General features: G+C 47.1%; 1 protein-coding gene across 2 annotated transcripts in view; it reads right to left on the minus strand.

The window, feature by feature from the left end:
• Positions 1-22,766, minus strand: part of LOC119383774 (uncharacterized) — a 73,282-nt gene that overhangs the window by 45,385 nt on the left and 5,131 nt on the right. The window contains exons 3-6 of one of the 2 annotated variants that reach the window (XM_049412673.1): positions 20,124-20,732; positions 10,133-10,399; positions 9,643-9,773; positions 8,793-9,177 (exon numbers count right to left, since the gene is read on the minus strand). In XM_049412673.1, the coding sequence (XP_049268630.1) occupies positions 8,793-9,177; positions 9,643-9,773; positions 10,133-10,399; positions 20,124-20,732 (1,392 nt within the window). Of the gene's footprint in view, positions 1-8,792; positions 9,178-9,642; positions 9,774-10,132; positions 10,424-20,123; positions 20,733-22,766 lie in introns of both variants that reach the window. The other variant, XM_037652073.2, reaches the window with a different exon arrangement.

A 22,766-nucleotide genomic window follows, 5' to 3' on the forward strand; every position in this document is an offset into this window, starting at 1 on the left:
AACTGAAAGGCCAAGCCCTCACGAGCCTAGAAAATGTAGTGCTAAGCGCGAGTGCACCCTGAAAAAGTAATTACAGTATGTTTTTAAAAGCTAGTTTCGGTTCCTACTGTACCCTGACGTCACAACACGGTATGAGCCTCTCGTCATGTGCTCGCTCAAGATATAGTGATGTTTCCACGGCCGCTCCGCACCGTGGCTCCACTGGTGACGCACAAGTGGCCAATTTGAATGTTTTGGTAATGCACAAGTGGCCATCTTGGAAGTTTTGGTACCTGAAATCATCCCAACTAGCCAGACTGCTATGTGAAGTCACCAGAATTAGTACTGCAGGTTGACATCAAGCTAGTGTCGAGTAGGTGCACCATAGAAAAATTAACTTCAATATCAAAATAAAATATCTTATCAGCATTTGCTGAGCTTTCCACTTGCTCAGAGCCGTCTCTGATTTGTATGGCAGAGTAAACTCGTCTTCAAAAAAAGGCATCAGTAGCCTTTTAATGCGCGTACTTTGGACTTTTGCACCATCTTGTGAGTGATAGTGAACAAGCCTCTGCCACACTGAAGCACTTCAGAGATCTGCATACCACTAACAGTAAGTTGTGTATACAAACAGCACGCTGTTAGCATGCTTGTGTAGCTGAGCGGTTTAATAGTTTTCCAGAAAAAGTACATCAAGTTTGGAAAATTTTCAAAAATCTGTAAGAAAAACACGACTTTATGTTTAAAAACAGGCACGAAACGTGCTCATAATGTACAGCAATAAGTACGCTAAAAAAGCACTTTGGTGGAAAAATTTACGATCAAAAAGTATGAAAATGGTTGGAAGTGAATGGATTCAACCGATCTAGCCATAGTAATTATTAAATAAATGCATACACGCAGAAACAGTGATGGAAAAGCACCCGCATATACGTTAGGAGGCGCGGTCTTTGGCGCCATTTTTAAAGGGCTTGGAGCACTCCAACGCGCTCGCCAATGCAGGGTTTTACTCCTCAGAGTATGTATTAATTTTTAGTAATGAAATCAAAAAATCGCTTTTTTGGTCAATCTACGCTACCATAATCCCTTAAACGGAACAACTGCATGTAAAATAACACGTTTCGGACTTGGATTCTGCAGCCCGGTGCATCTCTCAATAAAAAGAACTCCTGTTAAATGGAACACATTTTCCTGGTCCCTTCAGGTTCCGTTTAACGTGTCTACTGTAATTGAGATAGCAATTATATAAACATTTTCTGTGGGTTTGTGCATTAAAAAAAGAACGGGCAGGGCCATTAAATTTTTATCCTTCCTAAATGCTTTGGCGCAAAGTGCATTAAAATAGGATACCTTGTAAGAAAACTACAGCCCAATGAAATAAGTCAGTTCTAAAAGAATCACTCTGTGGTTACCCGGGAGCCCAACTGTACCTTCTGACACGATGCTCAACTGAGTCCGGCATTGCATGGCTGCTGTGTCCCTAGCAAAAATGCCAATAGAATTTTCTATCGGTCTTATAGAAACATCTCATTTGTTGTATAAGTGCTCTATTGGAGCTTTATAGGTCTTATTAGAATTCTATTGTCACCAATAGAGACCAATTGATGATATCTAATTGTCACCGATACGACCAATAAATTTTTTATTGGTGCCTATAGCTGGCAACTATTTGACACTCATAGAACCAATTGACACGTATTGGTACCAATAGGGTTTAACCCCTTGAGGGTTTCGCCGTACATGTACGGTAGAAGCTTCCTGGTACCAAAGGGTTTTTGTCGTACATGTACGGCATAGCGTTTATTTTTAAAACGCGCGCCTTTTCCGATCATTTCTCTCGCTTGGCCTGTGCTTCCACACTTCAGGAATACGTGGAATTTTTTTCATGCGCCAATGTCTCTGCGTTGTATTTTTATTTTGCTTCCCAAAACGGCGCGCCGGCTATCGCTTGCCCATCCGAGCACGTTCGCAGTGCAGCTGGTTTAAAGTGCGCGCCTTTTTCGATCATTTCTCTTGCTTTGCATGTGCTGCCACGCTTCGGGAATACGTGGAATTTTTTTCATGCGCCGATGTCTCTCCGTTGTTGCTTTTTTTATGCTTCACAAAACGGCGCGCCGGCTATCACTTGCGCAACCGAGTGCACCCGCAGAGTGGTTGGTTTCAAACGCGCGCCTTCTTCAATCATTTCTTTTGCTTGGAATGTGCTGCCACGTTTCGAGAATACGTGGAACTTTTTTTAATGCGCCGATGTGTCTCCGTCTCTTTTTTTTTGCTTTCCAAAGTGGCGCGGCGGCTTTCAGTTCCGCATCGGAACGCGCGCACGCGGTGCGGCTGGTTCCGATTTCGTCCTTCAGGTGGTTTTCGCTTCTTGCACCCGCAAAGCTGATGGCTGTTTGGTTTCTAATCCCTCAAAGGGTGACTACTTGTTACTCTCTCGTTTATTGCACCCCGGGGCGCGATTACATCTGTTTCCGTGCGGCGCTAAATTACACAAACTACACCGCCGTGATTGCGTTTCCTGTTTTGGGGTCTCGGAAAAACTAACTACGTCTTGTTGGCGATAAGGCGAAGGATTACTGTAGATTTTTCACTCGTTTTACTTTCAGGACGGCCGCACAACTATAGAGCTTTCTTCCGTGCGCTCACTGACGCAGTTCGCTTACGCTATGGAAGCGCGCTCCGGCTGCTCTGCTGCCGGTGAGTCGAGCAGCGATTCTTCCGATGCGGACTATTCCCCAAGTGCCGAATCAGAATCTGATTAATTGGATTTCAGTTTGTCAGACGAGGATTTTTTTACTAGTTTAGACGCCGATGACGATCACAGAGCGACATCTGAAAAGCGTGCGCGGCGAGCCATGCTTCAATGACTATCACACGCTGAAAAGTTTTTAGTGTTAGAGCACGAACATTTTTAAGGGGAGACGCGGGTCTTGGAACGGTCAAAAATGGTCAAAAAATCGATTTTTCGCAAAGCTTATTTTCGAGGCGTTTGTACTTCTGAGCACCTACTCTCAAATTGCTAACGCTAAATTCGGTCGGGAAACGCGATAAAATCGGCTTTCAAAGCACCCCGGCAGCACTAAAATGTCCCCAAAAGGACGAAATTTGTTCGAACTTCCCGCGCGCGCCATGAGCGTTGCAGCGGGCCGAGCGCCGCCATCTTGGGCTAGATTTGAAGCTGTTTTCTTTGTGCACATTTTGCGCCATCTCAAAATGGCGTCGCTCAAGCAGAACGGCCGCCGTCGCGGGTTTTCTGAAGGTCGTTTCCAGGCCACTGATTGGCTCTCACGCGGCGCGCTTTTCAAGCGCGCCTTTCCGAGTCTCCCATTGGCTGGCGCGACCGACACGTCATTTTTTTTTTCTTTGTGTTTGGTTCTCCGCCGTGGCTGTCCGTTTGTGTGCGCCTGCTTTTGCGATCGTGCGTGTTTCTCGACGGACCGTGTCTCTACTTTGTGCCGGTAGTTTTTCCACGCGATCGAGATGCCTGGAGACTCTCGTCTGAAACCATCGACGCAACGAGCTTTTGGAAGCCGTAAAAAACGGGCTTGGAACAAGAAGGCGCCGGCTACAAGTGCACCGTCGGCAGCGGAGTTGGAGTCGCGGCCGGACCCTTTGGACCTGCCGGGAACTTCAACTGACGACACCGTGGGACCAAGTTCGACTAGCGAAACACTTCGGGTTGATGCCGCGTACTACTCAACGGCGGAGCAGGCGCAGCGAGTTGAGAGATCGGCGCAAACGAAGACCGTTTTGTCTGGAAAGTCGGCTACCCAGCGCAAGTTCGACCTTCTTGGAGTAAGCGCGGAGTGCCAGACCGGTGACGCCGGGACCGATTTTTTGCTCGTCGATATGAAAGTTTTGAATAACTTTTTTGCACAAGCGAAGTGCGACAAATGCGACGCAAAAAGTCTCAGCGTGAGGAAGGCAACGGACAAGGAGTACGGCCTTGCGGTAAAGCTTATTTTTTCTTGCAGCAGTTGTGATTTCGAGAAGAAGCAATTTTCTTCTCCGAGAGTGAGCGGAACTGCCACCATCACTCCCTTCGAAGTCAACATGAGGGCCATGAAGGGGATACAGATGATAGGCAAAGGTGTTACTGCCCTTTCGGACTTTTGTGCGTGTATGAACCTTTCGCACCGAGGCTTGCACCACAAGACGTTTCAGGGACACCTAAAAAGTTTAGTGAAAGCCTGCGAAAACACAGCGACTGAAAGTGAAGCTGCTAGTGTGGCAGTAATAAAAGAGCTGTATACAGACTTCCTGAACCCCATAGGGAACATCGATGTTGTGTTCGACGGCTCATGGATGACGCGAGGTCGGAGCTCACACATAGGTGTGGGCTGCATCATTGAGCTCTACACTGGCCTTGTAATTGACCATGTTGTTTACTCAAACTTTTGTCTCGGCTGTGCCCTGGGACCACAGCCGCAAGACGAAGGGTACACCGACTGGCTGGCAACCCACGAGTGCCAACGAAACATCGAATGCAACTCTGGCCGCATGGAAGTAGAGGCTGCGCTGACCATGTTTCAGAGGTCCTGGGCCAAGCATGGTCTGCGCTACACGACTGTGCTCTCTGATGGAGACAGCCGCACTTTTCATGCCTTGTCCGAAGCCGAGGTGTACGGCTTTATCCAAATAGACAAAAAGGACTGCATCAACCATGTCCACAAGCGAATGGGTGCAGCTTTACGGAACCTTGTGGACAAAAAGAAGGCTCAGGGTGAGTCTCTTGGGGGTAGAGGAAAGCTCACACAAGAGAAGATCAAGAAGATCGCGAATTACTACGGATATGCCCTGAGGAGCAATATCAATGACGTGCCAGCTATGAAGAGGGCAGTCGAAGCTACACTGCTGCACATGACATCGACAGATGATGCACCAAAGCACTCAAAGTGCCCCGAGGGTGCTAGCTCTCGGTGCAAGTACAATAGAGCCTTGGCCAATGGGGAGAGTCCACCTTCACACAAGAATGCCCTGCCGGCTTGTGTTGGGGCTGCTCTGGAGCCAGTCTTTGCGAGGCTCAGTGATGAGAGCCTGCTGGCACGGTGCTGTGAAGGGAAGACCCAGAACGCGAGTGAGAGTCTTCATTCGGTCATCTGGACCCAAACTTCAAAGAATGGGAACGCTTCGCTGGAAAGTGTGAAGCGAGCTGCCGCTGAGGCTGTTGCCATCTACAACCAAGGAAGAAGGGCAACCAACGAGTCCATTGCTGCAAGTTTGGGCTATATTGCTGGGGATTGCCTTGTTCGACGAAGCCTAGAAAAAGACTCTCTGCGTTTACGCAAGGCAAATGCAACTCATCTGAAGAGCACCAACACAAAAAAGACTCTTGCAAGGAGACACAAAACGGGTACAACTGAAGATTACAGTCCTGGACTACTTTGAAGGTATTCTCTCAAGCATAGCAACCTATTACCCAGGGTAACATGCTGCCTAACATCTAGAAGGTTCTTCCTAAAGACTGAAAAGACATGAGCAGCCAGTCGCTTGAGCCTCATACCCCATGGCTTTTCCAGAACCCCCCAGCCGCTTGTCATGGTGGGGTTTTGATCATGCTTTGCACATTGGAAAATTTTTTTAGATATGATTCCTTGGGTGGAACAAGACACTTTCTGTTTTGTTTTGAAGGGAAACAGATGGGGAACATGTGAATAAAATTTATGGTTAAAGGTTCCTTTTAGAAATTTATACAGTGCGTGTCAATCTTCAAACGCGATTTTCTCAGCTTCACATTTTTTGCCAACTTGACCAGCCTTACGGATCTTTTCATTATGTTTTTGTAAGGTAATTTTGATAAATTTTATACCGTTGAATTCGTAAGAAATAGGACTGTGGAGCTATGCTATTTTTTTGTGGCTAAGATGAACATATGAAATTTTGTGAACAATAATGTGAGCTAATTGCATTTCAAGATTACACAATGTCAATACAATTGAAAGTTCTTATATGACGATATATCTCAGTGACAATATAAATAGCATAGCTCCACATGGCAGGTCTTTGGCTACAGCTGCATCTTAAACAGAACCTAAAAATACTGAGGGAAAGTGTCTTAATGACCCGTAAGAAATTACCTAATTAGATTTCACTTATGCTCTCACAATTTGATAACTAATTGAAGTACATGAAAACTAATTATATTTTTGAAAACAGGAGGAAGAAATACATATACACACCCAATTTCATTACAATATCTCCAATAATAAAACTTTTCGTTTCGAGACCAGTGTCTCCCCTTAACCGGAAAAGTACTCTGGTGCGCTTATTTTTGTATGTCTGTGAGCTATGTTTAATACAATGCATAATTTTTATTTATAAAAAACTGTTACGCTTTCTTTTTCAGGATTTTGCTTGATTTTACTGCGAATAAACCATGTGCATGTAACAACAAAAATAATTTTTTTGTCACTTTACGGTCATGAAAAAAAATTTTAGACAATTCTTTTCTTAAATAGAATCGTCTGAAGAATTTATTTCAGCAATAAAAAAATTACACATTTTTGGACTGGATTTTGCGAAAAAATTCGACCCTCAAAGGGTTAATAGGAGACATCTATTTGTCACCAATGGAACCAATAGGTATACGTTAGTATACCGATTTAAGAACGAAGGCCGCCGATCTCCGGTCTCTCAATGATCAGTTATGCCTGGCTGTAGCGACAAAAAATTGGCGTGCAGTGTGCTTGGTGTTGCGTTTTGTGACGATGAAGCGCAAAATTGCTAGCCGCTGCCACCACTTCTCCGAGCGGTCGCTGCGTGGAGAGCTTAGCCGGGGGGGTCCGCTGCCGATGCGCAAAATGCCCATCCGCGGTTCTGAGGAGCCAGCGGGCGATGCAATTCGTTGCTTGCAACGAAGGACATTGCGGCTTCTTTGCTTTCGCATGTCCACTAGCGCGATGTTCTGGCCCGCAAAGTTCGGATTTGTCTCACACATTGGCACCGTGAGCGGAGTTACGCCTAGCTACAACATCGATTAAAGGGACACTAAAGGCAAATAACAATTTATGTCAGAGTGAAAGCTCAATGTATGACAACGTCTAAAACGGCAATATTATCAACAGCAGTGCCCTACTTACCGAGAAATTAAGCTAAATGTATCGCACGATGAGTGCCACGAGCGGCACATTTTCAAAATGGTCCCGATGACGTACGAGAGTCTGCCTACAATTAATCACTAGTAATCAAACTAGCATCCACAAAAAGAACCTTCCGTGCATTAGGAGACGTAATAACATGCTGTTTGTTCGTTTCTGTTTGATTCATGAGAAAAAGAACCTCTTTGGTGTTGCCATGGGGAACTGCGCGCGTGGTTCAAAGGTTCCGTTTTCACCGAACTGCGCTTCGCCCGGCGCCCTGCTTCGCTGACGCGGTCGCGTCTCAGTGGTAGTTTCGGTATCGCGTACTGCCGCGTGTGTTTTGCACGCTTGTGAAAGTCGCTCTGACAGAAAGTTCGACAAAATGCCGCATACATGTGATATTGCCGGATGCCCGAATGGTGCACGCCGCCAGTGCAAGCCGCCGCGCAGTAAAGGCAGGCACCGTTGGGCACGGCAGCAGTGACGTGTGAAAGATTGATTTCAGGCAGGTGATTTGAAGTGCGCTAACGCGATGCGGACCACTAAAACTTGATTTTATTTCAAAATAAGCACTTCCTTGGCATAAAAGTAGCACTACGAGGTTTCTCGACTGCTATTTAAACAATCGACGTCGACTTAATATTTGCCTTTAGCGCCCCTTTAAAAAGCTCGGTTGCGATGTGCGTGGCTGCAGTGCCCGATGTTTCAAAGTACTTCATGCTCGACTGTGAGTACAAAGAGTTGTCAGACATGTGGTGGTCTTCGTCATAAGCTCCGAAGTGCTCACAAGAAGAACCTCTAACAGCGGGTCCAACGAGTCTACACTATTACTGTCGCACGTCTGCGATGTTCGCGACGAGTTCGGCGCGCTATCGTAATCTGATAATTGAGCTTCCGCTTGCAGCTGCCAAACTAAAGCATTGAACATTATCGTCGACCCGTGAACACAGAATGAGTGCGAATGCGTCACTAAGTAGCACAATTTTCGACAGCCATGACCTCGCGACGCACAAGCAGCAGATGACGCTCCCGAAGCGAGCATCACGGCAGAAGCAGCCAATCGGAGGCCTTGAATTGAACTTCAAACATGTGCTTTTTGTACGCTTGTTACCGAATGGAGGAGCTAGCTGAAATGGAGAACTTGACCACGGAGAAACGCTCTTTATGATGAGCAGAAAATGGCGGCGCCCAGTCGCGCCATTTCTGAGCTATAATTTTGAAAAACAGTTTTTTTGTTTTGCTTTTTTCTTATTTCCGCAATTTTGTTCAAGTAAGCAGACACAAAGAAAATTTTTTATAGCAATTCTACGTAGTTTTCAGTAGATATATTTTGGAATCAGATAGAAAAAGGGCTACAGAAACTGAGAATGCGATTTTCCAAAAATTGCATTTATTTTTGGGTCCCCCGTTAAGAATATGTTTGTGACTTCTAATCCTCTCCAGTTATAACAGACCCATTCAGCGTTTACATAAAAGTCTGTTGTAAGAGTACTTGGATTTTACATACTCCCTTTACAACAGACCAAAATCGTCTTCACTATGAAGGCCTGTTTAATGAGGTTATACTGTAATGCCAGACTTCAAACAAAAAGTTTCTAAAAAATCAATTTTTTTTTGCCAAATTTAGGTTTAAAAAGCAGCTTCCTCCCTGAATCTGTTGCAGCCGAATTGCTTTGTTTCAGATATGGCAAGATCCCTCGTTCCCAATTCATAACGTCTGAAAGGGGAGCCCACCTCGCACAGAGTTTCGTCGACAGGCTCCTTCTTGATCACGATGACCTCGTTGCCCCCCGCCGAGTTTTCAGTTTCAATATTGACAGCCGCCGTGGCCTGAGTGGGCCGGAGGTCGGTGACCCGTACGTCGGGCCGCGTGGTGATGACCAACCACAGCTCGGGACCCCACAGGGGCTGCCGGATTTGGGAGCCGCGGCGCTCGTTCTCGCCGTCCACCGTCTGCAGGTTGGCGAGGAAGTACTCGTCATTCTCGCGATGCACCTCGGCCAGGAAGTTAGGATCGAGCACGTGACTCAGCAGCGTCTGCAGGTACACCTCAAACTTCTCCTCCAGGTTGGGCTGCTGGTCTCCACATGCCGCAGACCTGGCTTCCGTGCCACCATTTCTGCATTGCCGACAAAAAAGGAAATTCACAATCTGATGTGTGAGCTCGGCAGCTGCGCTGCTCACACGCAGCACAGCTCTCAAGGCACTCGGTGTGGCTAACACAGATAACAAACTGTTACCAGGGCAAATTGACAAGCACCCGTTAGAAGCACAAAGCTACAAGAAAATCCCCGGACCAGATTAAATTTTTGTCAACTGAGATCATTATCTGCTAGTTTTCATTAAGGTTGTGTCAAACAAAGAAATGAGCCCTGAAAATTCCCTTCCTCTATGCATCATGTGTTAGTCACTTCTGGCAATTCACATTATGTCATGTGTCACGAGTTTTGTGAAGATTAGGGTGGACCTATATTAGGATTTCTTTTTTCTCAGCGGGGTCAATATACATGAGCAGACTTATTTTCGAGTAAACACGCCAAGACGAAACAATGGTTCAAACAGTGAACGAAGAGAAATTCCTTACTTGGCGAGGCTGGAGTTCGGATTGGCGTGGATCTCGAGCACTTCGACAACGGTGGCTGACCGGCTGTTGGAGTGCACCCGCACGGATATGTTGGCATATTTGGACTGCTCCAGCGGGTTCCACGCTGAAAACTGCATTGACAACATTCCAGCACGTGCCACGGGCATTAACATTTGGCAGAGACCCCTCATGTGAAGAGAAATTGCTACTTTCCTACAAGCACAGCACAGTCAAATCCCACTTATGATCAGACATAACGCCAACGCATGCATGAACATCTGTTAAGCTTTTGAGAGGCGGGCAAGTTAAAAAAGTGCTACAATGCCTCCATCATCGTCTGGGCAAAGTCTGAAAATATCTGCACATCATTCATATGTGAACACTGAAGAAATGCAGTCATGGTGGCATAGATAAATGATAGTACGAGATATTCAATGTAGTGCTTCGATGACGAGATAACTCTCAAATAACTGCCACAACGAGCACTCACGGAGGAGCTGTTCCGGTAAAGGAGGGTGTCCTCGCCAGTCTCGAGAGCCTCGAAGCGTTGCAGCAGTGACCGTCCCTCAATGCGCCAGATGGGCGGCCGCGCGCGGTGCACGTCGGCCACTGCGATGATGTAGTCACCCGGTTGCAGTTCTCCTGTGCTGGCTGCACCCGGCTCCGTCACCACAACGGGCACCGGTGTCCTCCACGCGCTGGCGTTGGTCACGGGTCGGCGTGTGTAGTCCCGCTTGACCCCGCCAGTGATGCCAACCTGCACGCAGCGTTGCCACCGCGCCTATTCAACCAGAAAACCAACTGGTCAGCAACAGGGCAGCTCGTTTTGATATTAAGAGTCAGCAGTAGGAGGTGAAAGTCTGGAAGGCTCCTCCTACCGGGTACAGTGACTAGCAAAATAGCTCAGATGATAGAGGTCATCATCTCGGGCCAGTGTAATGCGGTGCGGCTCGAGATACTGCAGTGAAGAACAAGGCAGACATCACGAAGTAGGTGGTTTGGTTCCTAGCCCTCCTTTTCTTATCGACCTCTGAACATGCTTTGAGAGCCAGTTATAACAGATATTTCCCTCATTCTAGATCATAAGTTAAGTTTGTCATTATACAGAAGCAGTGAAGAGACAGTACACACAGCGCTGTAGTTGCGGAATTGAAAAAAAATACCCACAGGCTTAGGATGCACAAGCATGATTATGCCGCAGCCAAGGTGGGAAGTAAGCGCAGAATTTCTTCCTTGCCCCCTCCCCCTATCACATTCCTCATTCATTTGTTGCATTATTTATACACTTTTACTAACTCATGACTTCGAGTTGAAGTTTCATTATAACATCCTTTTTACTGTCTTTCCAGAACACTGAAAAGCAGGTAGCCTGGTCACGAGCTCAGAGTCCTCGGTCGCGCCACTTCGTTCCCTTCGTCTTCGCTCACTTGTCCAAAAGATGATATACAATTAAGTTTATAATAGCACTATTTATGAACATACACCAAGCTACGACACTAAAGAGACGTGCAAAAAAAAAATTGGTGAAGCTTACGCTAAGCCGCGCAAGGCTTGAAAACAGCAAAACTGGACGATTCTGAAGACTAATCTGGTTGCTTCTACCGTATTTATTCGAATATAGGTCGACCTTTTTTTTCCCCAAAAATGTTGCCCATAATCAGCTATCGACCTATATTCGCGACCAAAGAATTTCTACCTATATTCGCTGTTCTTCAAGCACTTCCTGCTACATACGCACATTATATACCATAAAATCTGGAATAAGGGCCGTACCCGTTCCCCTTTTCAGACTAGGTAACTAAGAAAAAAAAAGTTATTCGTGCAATAGCTGCACACCGACTTTTCAAAGCCCCCGCGAAATGCAGCCGCTCCGCCATGTTTGCGCTGGAACCTGCGATTTCCCTAGGTAGGCCGTGAAGTTCCTAGCCCCCTAGCCGTGCTGCCTGCCGGCACGCAGCCGCAATGGCACTGGCCTAAGGACTCACTCTTTGTTTGTTGTTCGATCTGATGTGATGGTTCGCATTTGCATATGCACGGTTGCCACGATGTCCTGTCGGTAGAGCTACACAGCTCACTTCAAGTGTCAAGTGATACTTTCTGCCGGAAATTCCAGCAATTGTGCCGCTTAGCGTGAGTTCGACGTAAAAGTTGATTAGGGGTTGGCGGAAGCAGAGGGACTGACTGTTCGTGCGCAATGAACCGTTTTGTGCTTTTCGCGGCCCAGCAACTGGCAGGCATGACGCTCTTGAAAAATAACTGAGGCTCCGGGTGTCAAGGAAGCCCTGCAGAAGGCCAACACAGACCTGGTCATCATACCTAGCAGTATGACGTCCCGGCTAAAGTGGCCCTCAGATTTTCAAAATGCTTCACCTCATCACACCGCCGTATTGCGGCAAAGCTGCCTTTCAAGCTCCGTTACGGTCGAACTTAGCCAAGAGACAGTCAACGTCCGATTGAAAGTAGTCCCTAGATTTCTGAATATGCTTCACCTCATCACACCCCCATATTGCGGCAAAGCTGCCTTTCAAACTCCGTTACGGTCGAACTTAGCCAAGACACAGTCAACGTCCTATTGGAAGTGGCCCTTAGATTTTCAATATGCTTCACCTCATCACAGCCCCGTATTGCGGCAAAGCTGCCTTTCAAGCTTCGCTACGGTCGCAAATGTATTAACTAAAAAAAAATGCTGGTTCCAACATGGAGATGAAAGATGTGGCAGAGTTGGGGGCTTTATTAATGCTATTTTGGACCTGAAATTTGGGCAGGAAGTCCGAAAAATCGGACGTCGAAGCTTTTTAGCGTCCAAAATTTCAGATGTTCTTATATATCACGTCTACAAGGCAGATTTGGAACTCCGGACTTGAAGAGAGCGCACCCTTGTCCACCACATTAGTCGCGCTTCCACAGAAGTTGAAAGAGGAGGAGAGGCTGAGGAAATGGCATCTTTGCCTATCACGTGTAAAGTGTTGTCGGCAACACTTTGGTTGCACCAAATCATGTACATAAATACAATTCGGCCTCTACATTGCCTCATTCTTGATAAGACAACTATGAAACACCACCCCACCAGTGCTTCATCAACCTAGCAAAAAGAAACTATCATGTTGCTATCTCATAAGAATATGCTTAGGAATCCTCTGAGTAGCACTGACAATTGGGCGAGTTGGTACAGATGCATGGCTTCAGAACGGCGCAACAAGGAAGACGAAAAGACGAAAGATCACACAAACACAAGCGCCTGTGTTTGTGTGATCTTTCGTCTTTTCGTCTTCCTTGTTGTGCCGTTCTGAAGCCATGTAGGAATCCTCTCCAACCTTTTTTTCTGCAATTTCGCTTTGAAGTATTCGAGAAATATTCTAGAAATATTCGAAAAATATTCGATTCGATTCGCACTTACACTTCAATATTCGAATTCACTTCGCGCCCGAAATTTTGCTATTCGCACAGCTGTACTATTCATACATGCATAAAATCCCCTTGGCCACAGGTGCAGTGAGACCATGCTCACACAGCGAAATGAAGGGGCTACCAACATCATAAGTCTAAATAGCAAAGCACACAAACATGCATATACTATTGGGGGCGAGAAGTTACGGAGTCGCCCTCTATCGGGCGCACCTCTCTTGCGTGCTAGGTAGGATAACACCGGTGCACTCCTCTTATGTTTGGCTGTTGGTGCTCTACGAACACACCACACAGAAGCCCTCCTGGACATTTCTGTGAATACTTTTGAAACGAGAGAAGATCTTGTAGTGAAAATAATAATCTTGGACCACAAATGAAGCATAGAATTGTTTACAAGCGCTGTTTACAGAATATGTACAGTGAGCGCACAATGCACACGGTCGCAACGATGGGGTACCCCAACGTTGCTCCTCGCGTGAAAGGCAGGTTAAATGCACATATATACCCTATAAAGTGGACGGGGGGATGGCCGCCGCAGTAGCTCAGTTGGTAGAGCATCGGAAGAATTATTCGAAGGTCGCAGGTTTGGTCCCTGCCCGCGGCAAGCTATCTTTTCGTCCACTTTTCTTTCTTCACAATTACCTTACATTTACTACTAAAAACATCCCCTATACTTTCCTTGGCATTATTGTCTGTTAGTTTTCATTAATATTGTGTATAACAAAGAAAACGAGCCCTTGAAATTAAACTTCTTTCCTTCATTCATAGCGAGGGTCTCGTTCTGGCAGACTTGATGCTTTCAGGTAGTATGCGAGGGATTATTGGTCAGCTGCCAGCTCGTAATAAGTTCACGTGCTACGTGACGCCAACAGGCAGAAAAAGAGTGTTCCACACTCGCCCTCGTGGCTACTGGCGGCGCTGACTGACGCTCCCACGTTTAAATGCACATATATACCCTATAAAGTGGACGGGGGGATGGCCGCCGCGGTAGCTCAGTTGGTAGAGCATCGGACGCGTTATTCGAAGGTCGCAGGTTCGGTCCCTGCCCGCGGCAAGCTATCTTTTCGTCCACTTTTCTTTCTTCACAATTACCTTACATTTACTACTAAAAACATCCCCTATACTTTCCTTGGCATTATTGTCTGTTAGTTTTCATTAATAAGGCGAGCTATGTTACATACACTCTTACATTGGACTGTCTGTATAAATACTAAATGAGGCATACCAGAATGAAGCCTCCATTAAGCGATCACATGGCCACAGCTTATAAGAGCATTTATAACTGTATACATAAGTAACCGCTGTGTGAATGTTATCAAAATTTTTTAAAAACTTTAAGGAAATTGGTGCTTACAGAGTCTAGTGCATGCTGTCAGCAATATTTTTTTTTTCTTGTAAGTTCTTTGACACTTCATTATCATTATAAGTAATAAGCGTCGTACTACATTTGTCGGTCTCTGCAGTGAGCGATTACCCGCTGCTTTTTTAAAAAAATCTAGTACATTAAAGGGATCATGAATAACTTTTCCAAGTACTGAGTTTACTGCCTCCTGAATCGATTGCCGCAGAGGTTTCTCGAATCCGTCAAGAACGAGTGGAGTTACGGGGCTTTGGCGCACATTCTGAGCGCTTTCTCTCTTCTCTTGTCCCGACGAACGCACTGGAAGCTACAAAGGGAGGGATGGCACGGGGGAAAGAAGTTACGTCAGTGCGCATGATGAAACACGATCGCTCTCTCTCCCGCTGTGATTCGTGTGCACGAGTGTGGCTACCGTGTAAAATTAGCAGACTGAGGAGTGTGGTGCCGGCAAGTGGCGGCACCCTGTGGCAAGAAGCGCATCTGATCCGAATGCCGCTTTCAATTTGTGTCAGCTGTCAGACAATAGCATGCTGTCTTCGTGTGATGTCACACAGCAGGCATCCCACCTAACAAAGAGAGTGGGGACAGGCCTCTGTGTGAAAAGAGGGTGCCTGAGAAAATGGCAACTTCGTGCTCCACATCTAAACTCTTTTTGCCACGCACGACTGCAAGATTTGGCTGAACTATTCATAGCAGTGTATGCTTTCCGAAGGATGTGTTTTCTGAACAAGACCAAGGGGCGGTTCATGACCCCTTTAATTGGTAGGAACTAACACAAACATTAGCATATGCCATGCTGTCTTTTTTAACATGACTCCCAACGTTGCCATTGCCAGTATCCACAGCATCAAAACGTCCATAGGCTTCGCGACTGCTGTTTGAAGGAGAAGCTGTCTATGAGGTGAAACATGTGGCATCGTGCAATGTGAAAGCAAACAAATACAGTTAAACCTGCATGTAACGAACCTGCATGTAACGAATTCCTGGATTTAACGAATTTTTTTTCAATCCCCAATACCATCCCCATAGAAGCCCATGTATTTGTTACCTCCAGGTAACGAAGGTGTTGCGGTAATTGGCCTGAATGTAACGAATTTGCGGCACTGATCATTTATTATTTTGAGTCGTAACATTACTAAAATCTTGTATGTACAACGCGTAAGTTTTATAATACAAAAATTAATAATACACAGGGGTGGCTGTGGGTAGAACGCATACCATTGCAGCAGGCAAGCGCGTGCCGCGATGATGATACAAGCGTCGCTAGAATAGCTTGCGCCGCTTAGCGGCAAACGGAGTTTCCTCGTTGCAAAGCCTTCGAGATGGCAATGCGGTGCGCATCTCGAGGCCTCGCTATGCAGCTTTTGCTAGCGACTTGCGACGTCCGGTGGCGCTACTGTGCCGAACGGGTGAACGAAGCGGTGGTGCGAGCGTCAGGCCGTTGTCAGGCCTCTCTTGTTAGGCCTCTCAGCTGCTCTCGCTGTGAAAATGAGCTCCGTGCCGAGAAAGCGCAAGGTTTTGTGTTTTGAAGAAAAGTTTGTGATTGTAAATACGGTTTCCGCAGATGAGGAAAAGAAGGACGTTGCTGCGCGATTTAATATCCCAGCCAGCTCCCTGTCAACGATACTGAGTGCGAAGGACAGCATCCGCGAGGCAGTGGAGTCGGGCACAGGTTCGACGAAGAAAAGACTGAAGTAGTCAACGTACGCTGATGTGGACAAGGCTGTCTCATCACCTGCTTTCTGGACACACGGGCACGCAACATGCCCATAAGTGGCGCAATCCTGCAGCAGAAAGCGAAGGATTTTGCGTCTATTCTTGGCCATGACGATTTCAAGACAAGTAACAGCTGGCTGCAAGGATTCAAGAGCCAGCACGGTGTCGTCGGTCGAGTGATTAGCGGCGAGTCTGCATCTGCTGACAGCGATGCCTCTGCCTCGTGGGTGGCCAAAAAGCTGCCGGGCATCTTGGACCGCTATGCGGCGGCGGACTTGTACAACGCCGATGAAACGGCGTTGTTCTACCAGATGTTGCCGAATCGCACGCTGGAGCTTAAAGGGCACGATTGTCGAGGCGGAAAGCAGAGCAAGCTAGGCGTCACGGTCTTGCTTTGCGCAAACAGTGACGGCAGCAACAAAAGAATCCCATTAGTTATAGGAAAAAATGCCTGGCCAAAGTGTTTTAAAGGCACGAAGCGGATGCCAGTCAAGTACGTGGCCAATTCGAAGGCCTGCATGAGCCGAGAAATCTTTACTGAATGGCTGAAGGCATTCAACGAAGATGTCAAGCGTCAGGGTCGCCAAATATGTCTGTTGCTGGACAACTGCTCCGCGAACCACATCGAAGGCCTTCAGCTGTCGAACATCGAGCTGCAGTACTTCCCTGACAACTGCACTTCCCTAATACAGCCGTTAGACAAAGGGATCATCAACAGCTTTAAGTGCTGCTATCGTCGTCGCGTCATTCAGAAGGTCCTCTTGGATATACGCTTTGAACGGCTGACTAAGATAGACATTTACCAAGCCATCGAGATGCTTGCTGCTTCGTGGCAGGAAGTAAAAGCTGACACAGTCGCAAATTGCTTCATGAAAGCCGGGGTGTCAGCGGTTACAGAGGCTGGAGTCGACGAAGAAGAACCCCAGGAACCTTCAAATCCATCCGACGTCAGTGAAGCGTAGGATGCACTTTGCGCGAATGGTGGAGTGCCCGACGACGTTGGACTTGACTTTTTGTACGCTGACAGTGATGCTGTATCTACCGAAGAAATGTCGCATGTGGCACTTGTAGAAACTGCCCAAGATCGTGGTGATGGTGAAGGTTCGTCAGAGGCAGATACAGTGCCGCTGCCTACCGCGAAGGAGATCTTGGACGCGCTGGACGTTCTGCGCCGTCACGTTGGCTCACAGGATGACGAGGCAGCATTGGATGAGTTGGTTTTTCTGAACCGCCGCGTGACGTCATCTTTGACACGGAAGACACAAGTCAAGATAACGCAGTTTTTTTGTGCTAAATACATAAATATTTGAGGTGAGTGGCACCGAACTGGCATCCGCCGCGTCTTCGTTTGGTTTTTGCAATAGTTTCTCTAGTCTTTACTCGAAAACTGCATGTAACGAAAACCTCCGAACTTTTTCCAATTTCGTTATATCCAGGTTTAACTGTATCACATAACGTTCACTGGACTTGCTCTCCAAACAATGGCAGAAGACAAGGACCCGCATGAGCTCGGAATCGCAGTGAAAAAGCAAGAGTTAATTGCAGCAAGTAGCTGCAACACGGGGTAACATCAAGGTGTAGAGACTGCAATGTAAAATTTTGACGCACAAAACTTTTGGCAAGTTCTCCAGCAATTTTGGTGGCAAAATCGTCTGTACAGAGATAAAGACGAGGCTTCCTACCGACAAGAATACATACGGCTCTACGGAAAACAAATAAGGATTCAGATGGGCCACCTTCAATTTGGAAGTGAATAAACCTAATTTTGGGGTCGATATGGAGGTGAGCAACAATGGGCCAGCTTGGGGAGAAAGATGTGATCAGCCGGCCAGCGTGCACATGCGAGTATTTCAGTGAACGCTCTTTGCTACTCACCGAACATCGCAGCCCCATGCCGAAGCAGAAATCTTCCTCGCGGAAAGTCTTGGCCGCACGCGCGTGTTGTAGATGATGGCTCTTCACCATTTCTAAGTTTTAAAATCCAAGCTTCAAGCAGCTTCTTGCCCTGACAACACATCTGAAGGCTCACACCGAGCTCTGTCGCGTACGTTCTGCACTGCGGCACTGAGTACTGGACTACCATATAAGATGTCTTCAAAGACAACTGCATATTGCAGTGCTTTCAAGTGTTGTCAAACGCACAGCCGCAGCGGGAAAGCCTCCCAATTTAATCAGAATTATAGCCACAGGTGGCATTCTAAAATTTCGTTTTCAGTGCGCATTGGTGCTCCCGAAGCAGACGACGCTGCCACTGAACCTGCCTAGCACATCACGCCAACAGTGGTGCCAGCTTTTCCAGAGGTGGGCCTCGCGCCCAATATCAGGCTGCACATGTTCCAGGGAGTACTACAGTGAAATCTCAGTATAACGAACTTCAGGGGACCGCGGAAAAATGTTCATTATTCTGAAAGGTCGTTATAGTGAAAGCCCGCAAGTTTACCATAGCAATAGGATTTCAGTAACGCAAACGTCCCATCTTTGCAACGGTACGTCCTTGAATTCGTTTCTCACAACAATGCACACGTGAACGTCAGACAAGGCATGTTTATTTGAAATAGACCGTGATCGTTTTTTGACAGGTGAAGCACAAACTCTGCGTCACGAACGATTCTAGACCGCCCGCATTTTTATGTGCCGCTTCGGTCGCTGTGCCGCTTTTTTCTATGAATATGAGTAGTTTCCTCAAGTAGTCCAACGCATCCGTGGCCGACACGGACTCGTTGCGATCTTCGGGTGCTACCGTGACATCGTCGTCCATGTCATCGCTGCAATCCTTTATCTTTGAGAATCGTGGCGATCGTCGACCGCGTCACTCCATGTTCTTTAGCCACGACGGCTTGTTTCTTCCAGTCTTCTATTTCACGAAAAATGTCTACTTTCTCACTCAAAGAAAACTGCTTCTGCTTCTTCTCCGTAGGAAGAGTTGTTGAGCTCAGGGCAACACGAATGCCTGGACGCACTTCCAATACAATAAAATACGCAGAAGACTGATATAGGTGACAGCATGCGAACAACTGATAAAGCAAGCAAGTGAAACGTGATGCAGGAAAAAAGAAAAGTCGTGGCTATTTGTAATTTTTTTTTTCTTCTCCTGCACCGTCTCAGGTTTTCCGAGCCAATGTTCCCCGGCACTCCGCTTACAAAACCTGATGCGTCGTCGCCTACACAACGGAGGGGGAAAAAAAAAAAAGAGTTCTCCGCCCGCGTCCTTCTCCTCCCGTGCCATCTCAGGTTGTTGCGGGAGGGCGTCCGCTCTTCGCGCTGCGTCGTCTGCTAGCTTACAGCTCCGACTGCCATGACCGATACACTGAAATCTAAGAATCCTCGCATTTCGGGATATAAGTTCGTAGTACTGAGGTGTTGTTAAGATGACACGGGAATTAAATAACGATTGTTATTCTGAAATGTTCGTTATCCTGAAGTTCGTAGTAGTGAAATATTTTTACATTGAAACTATAAGCAGTCAGCACGGGATTTCTTAAAAGTTCGTTAATCTGAAATGTTCGTTAATGTGGTGTTCGTTGTAACGAGGTTTGACTGTATCTTGGACCTGACAACTGCAATCAGATATTCATCGTATGTTGGCAGGCTATTCATGCACTTTATACAGCAGCATACAGCACTCTAGCATAACGAAAGACGAATTAGCAGGCCTCCGTGCTCAGTTTAGGCTGCTTGGGGTGCTTTACTACTCACGGGATGCTATTCTTCAGAGTGAACATCCTTGTACACTATAACCTCATTATAACAGTCATATCTGACATGAAAATAACTTCGTTATATCTGAAAATTCATTATAAACATTCACAACACTGTATCTAATGACAGGACTGTTTTTCATTTGCTTCGTTATAACCAATAATTCATTATATCCGTGTTCATTATATCAGGGTTTGAGTGTACACATTGGCAAAAACAATGAACACGGTTGGTACACAATGAACAGCAACTTCATTAGTGCAGGAAGTATAATGTGGCATGAAAAAAGCCAAGTACTGACCTCTTCGCTATCACCAGGCAGTTCCACCTTGAGCTGAAGTGAATCTGGTGATGCAACGCTGCTGCCCAGGTCGATGCTTGGCACCGGCTCTGTCTTGCGCGCAGTGCCGCGCCGCCCTCCTTTGGCCGCACCTCCTCCTGCTCCAGCCTCGCTCTTTGAAGCTCCATTGGGTTTCTTCCCTGCCGTCGCCGCGCCCTTCCGCGCTCCGGCTTTTGCCTTGGTTGCCTTCGCTGGCTTCCCGCGACGCGCCACCTTTGCCACGGGCTCCGTGCTGTCGTTGGCCGCTGTTGGCGAGTCCGCATCGGCCCCAGTCGCACCTTTGCTGCTTGCCGTCGCGTCTGGCACCCACACCGGATCAGAATCGGAGTCGTCGTGCTCCATCTCAGGCTCCGATGTGGAGAGCTCTTCCGCGTCAGACTTCTTGCGTTTCCAGGTGCCCCGGCCACTGGCGCGCTGCGGCGTGGTGCCGGCTGGTGCGTCACCCTCCGCGGCTGCGGCGGGCGTGGCCCGCGTACGGGGCCCCGCCTGCCGCGTTGCGCGTCCGCTCTGTCGTGGCGTACTGTTGCTACTTTCGGTGGCTGCGCTTCCACGGGATGCCGACGACGCCACCTGGTGGGAGGGGGGCAGAGAGAGGCACGTCACTTTTTGCACACAGTGCCGCACAGCACTAATGGTTCTTTCAAACTTGTAGCAATCCCTGATCCAGTGACAGGCTCACATGGAAGTCTAGCCTCTTAGTTACACACAAGAGATTAAAAAATATACAAAAGTGCTTTTTTGCTTTCAGAACTTATCTAACTGCCACAAGTTTCAGGGACCTTGAAACACCTCCTATACGCAGTCCATGCTGTAGCATAGCATGCCTTGCCCTAATATGATTGAGAGTTCCTCATCCATCAGACGCTCCTGTGCTTCAAGACCAAGGACAACACGCGTAACAGTAAATAACAGAGATGAAAAAATCCGTAAACAAGGGGTGGGTGCTCCAGCCACCCCCTGTTTACGGATTTTTTCATCGCAAGCTTCCATCTCCCCGTTCCTGCAGTAAATAACAGAGGTCACTCGCAGACACGGCAGTGCTGTTGCTTTAGCGCCTCAATGCTCCCCTCCCCATTTTCCGTTATCTTCATACCTTAATGAGCCCTTATACTGTGTCTGTGCAATGGCATGCTGCTTTACAAAAAGAGAAACAAGGGGTGGGGGGGAGGGGATGTTCCACAACACTCTGGAAAAGCTGTTAGGTTTCCTCAAAGCCAGAAACAATGATAACCACTCCGTAAAAGTAGCATTCCATGTAGAAGGTATTTAGAGCACATGCATATGTTTAGGAAAATGGACAGGCAAAGAGTGCTTGGAGTGTCCCTTTTCCTAAATATTTGTGCACAGTGAACACCTCCTATATTGCAAAAGGGTGTCTTAAATGCACCTCCTAAATGCATACCTACCAATCCGTTTACGCTTCAACCATTTTAAACATTGCACGAGTGTTGCTTGACATTGTAGTCTTTGTCTGGACAGCAGATATCACTCTTTACGAGTCTGTTGCGCCGTCATATATATGGCACCATCACAGTCTCCTTCAAACAGCATCTTCGAGCAGCTGCTCTTCTAGTTTGAGGTTTTGCTTTCCCAGCTCCCAGCTGCTTGCTTTTAGGCATTGCAGAAGATCAGTTAGCTGCTTTGGCCGACATTTGCAGTACAGCTTTAGCCTCAGTGATGAGTGCTCAATTCAGCATAAGCCGATCACGACAACTGGCCTTGTTTTGGCTCGTAAAACCCCAACAATTATTATAATTACAATTTGCCTTCAGCTTCTATGTTATGTTGTGCCACTCCTTGCAATCACTGTGGTGATTTTAAGTGTGTCTTTGTTAAGACAAAAACCTTATATAATCGGGTATCTGGATGTGTGAACACAAATGGTACCAAAACGTGAGATCATCTCAGAGGTGGTACATACAGAATCACACTTGTCTAGAGCGCCGGGCCTGCCGCTTTAGCTGCCGTTTTCTGCAGAAATAAGCAAAAACCGATGCTATGATGATACCAGACGTAGTCGTGTGACATGCTAGGTCCTTCTGCTATAATTCAAGCATGAATGGAGACTTGAAGCTAACGTGAGGCAGCAGCTAGGGACAACAACAGCGTGCACACCCATGCGCTCCACCACTCTAGACAAGTTTGATTTCGTCTGTACAACACCAAGTGAGTGCAGGAAGCTTTAAAAAAAAATGTTGCAGTGGCTTAGCTCGGCTATGCCAGGATAACGTAGTGTTAGCAAAGGTCCAGCTAATTATTCTTAGCTTTCTTGATTGTCTATGATTAGCTTGATTGTCATGCTTACTGCTGCTCCAATGACACACACACGGTATACGTATTATGTGGCACATGTATATTTATTTTACCAGGCAACTACTTCGGGATCCAATGAGTTAAGCTTCTCCGCTCTTTTGCGCCGTTGAGCAGCATTTGCGCTCTCCTTCTCCATGGCTATACCACACTGGCAAACGCCAGTCATAAGCGCTATCAAGCGGCTCCAGCACAGTGTCATACGGCGACTGCACAGCGAAGGCGAATAGCTGCGCGCGCGCCGGCGCCAATACGTCTGCCAAGGCTACGACGTCACTCCTTGGTACAGTTTCG

Source organism: Rhipicephalus sanguineus, chromosome 2, assembly GCF_013339695.2.
Source record: "Rhipicephalus sanguineus isolate Rsan-2018 chromosome 2, BIME_Rsan_1.4, whole genome shotgun sequence".
Classification (NCBI taxonomy): domain Eukaryota; kingdom Metazoa; phylum Arthropoda; class Arachnida; order Ixodida; family Ixodidae; genus Rhipicephalus; species Rhipicephalus sanguineus.